The sequence below is a fragment of the Buceros rhinoceros genome, unplaced genomic scaffold (assembly GCF_000710305.1).
Source record: "Buceros rhinoceros silvestris isolate BGI_N320 unplaced genomic scaffold, ASM71030v1 scaffold24161, whole genome shotgun sequence".
Lineage (NCBI taxonomy): Eukaryota > Metazoa > Chordata > Aves > Bucerotiformes > Bucerotidae > Buceros > Buceros rhinoceros.
Window position 1 is genome coordinate 5,833 of NW_010393993.1, and position 608 is coordinate 6,440.

Here is a 608-nt window from a genome sequence, read left to right on the forward strand (position 1 = left end):
GCTGCAGCCTCCCGTGGCCGGGGTGCTGTGGGGGGAGGCCCTGGGTTTGGGACTCAGACCAGGGGCTGCTGGCAGTGACCAGGTGGTGGGGAGCACTGGTCCATGGCAGGAGCTTGTGGAGAGTCACTGGTGTTAGACACGGGCTGTGGCACCCCACCATGGTCCAGGAGGGACCAGTGAGTGTGAGATGGGCTGTGGCACCCCACCATGGTCCAGGAGGGACTGGGGGTGTGCTCTCTGCTGTGCAGCCCATGACTTGGCAGGGTCTGGCCAGGGATGTCGCACATCCTCAGCCTGGCTGTCTTTGCCATGCCACAGCGAGTGTGACACTAGCCAGTGGGTGTGAGATGGGCTGTGGCACCCCACCATGGTCCAGGAGGGACTGGGGGTGTGCTCTCTGCTGTGCAGCCCATGACTTGGCAGGGTCTGGCCAGGGATGTCGCACATCCTCAGCCTGGCTGTCTTTGCCATGCCACAGCGAGTGTGACACTAGCTGTCTCTTCCTGTTGCAGCAAGGCGAGGTGGCTGCCCTGGACCTGGAGGAGCTGGTCAGCATGGTGGCTGCTCAGAAACTCATCCTGGAAACGCCGGCAGGTAAAGTGTCCTCC

The 608-nt window shown here is 63.2% G+C and overlaps 1 protein-coding gene across 1 annotated transcript in view; it reads left to right on the forward strand.

The window, feature by feature from the left end:
- The window catches only part of RGS14 (regulator of G-protein signaling 14), a gene marked incomplete at its 3' end in the record, with an annotated part of 4,879 nt that extends 4,285 nt beyond the window's left edge, over positions 1–594 (forward strand). Inside the window, exon 11 of the mRNA XM_010145108.1 lies at positions 512–594. Within this exon, the coding sequence (XP_010143410.1) occupies positions 512–594 (83 nt within the window). The remainder of the gene's footprint in view (positions 1–511) is intronic.
- Positions 595–608: the final 14 nt, after the last annotated feature.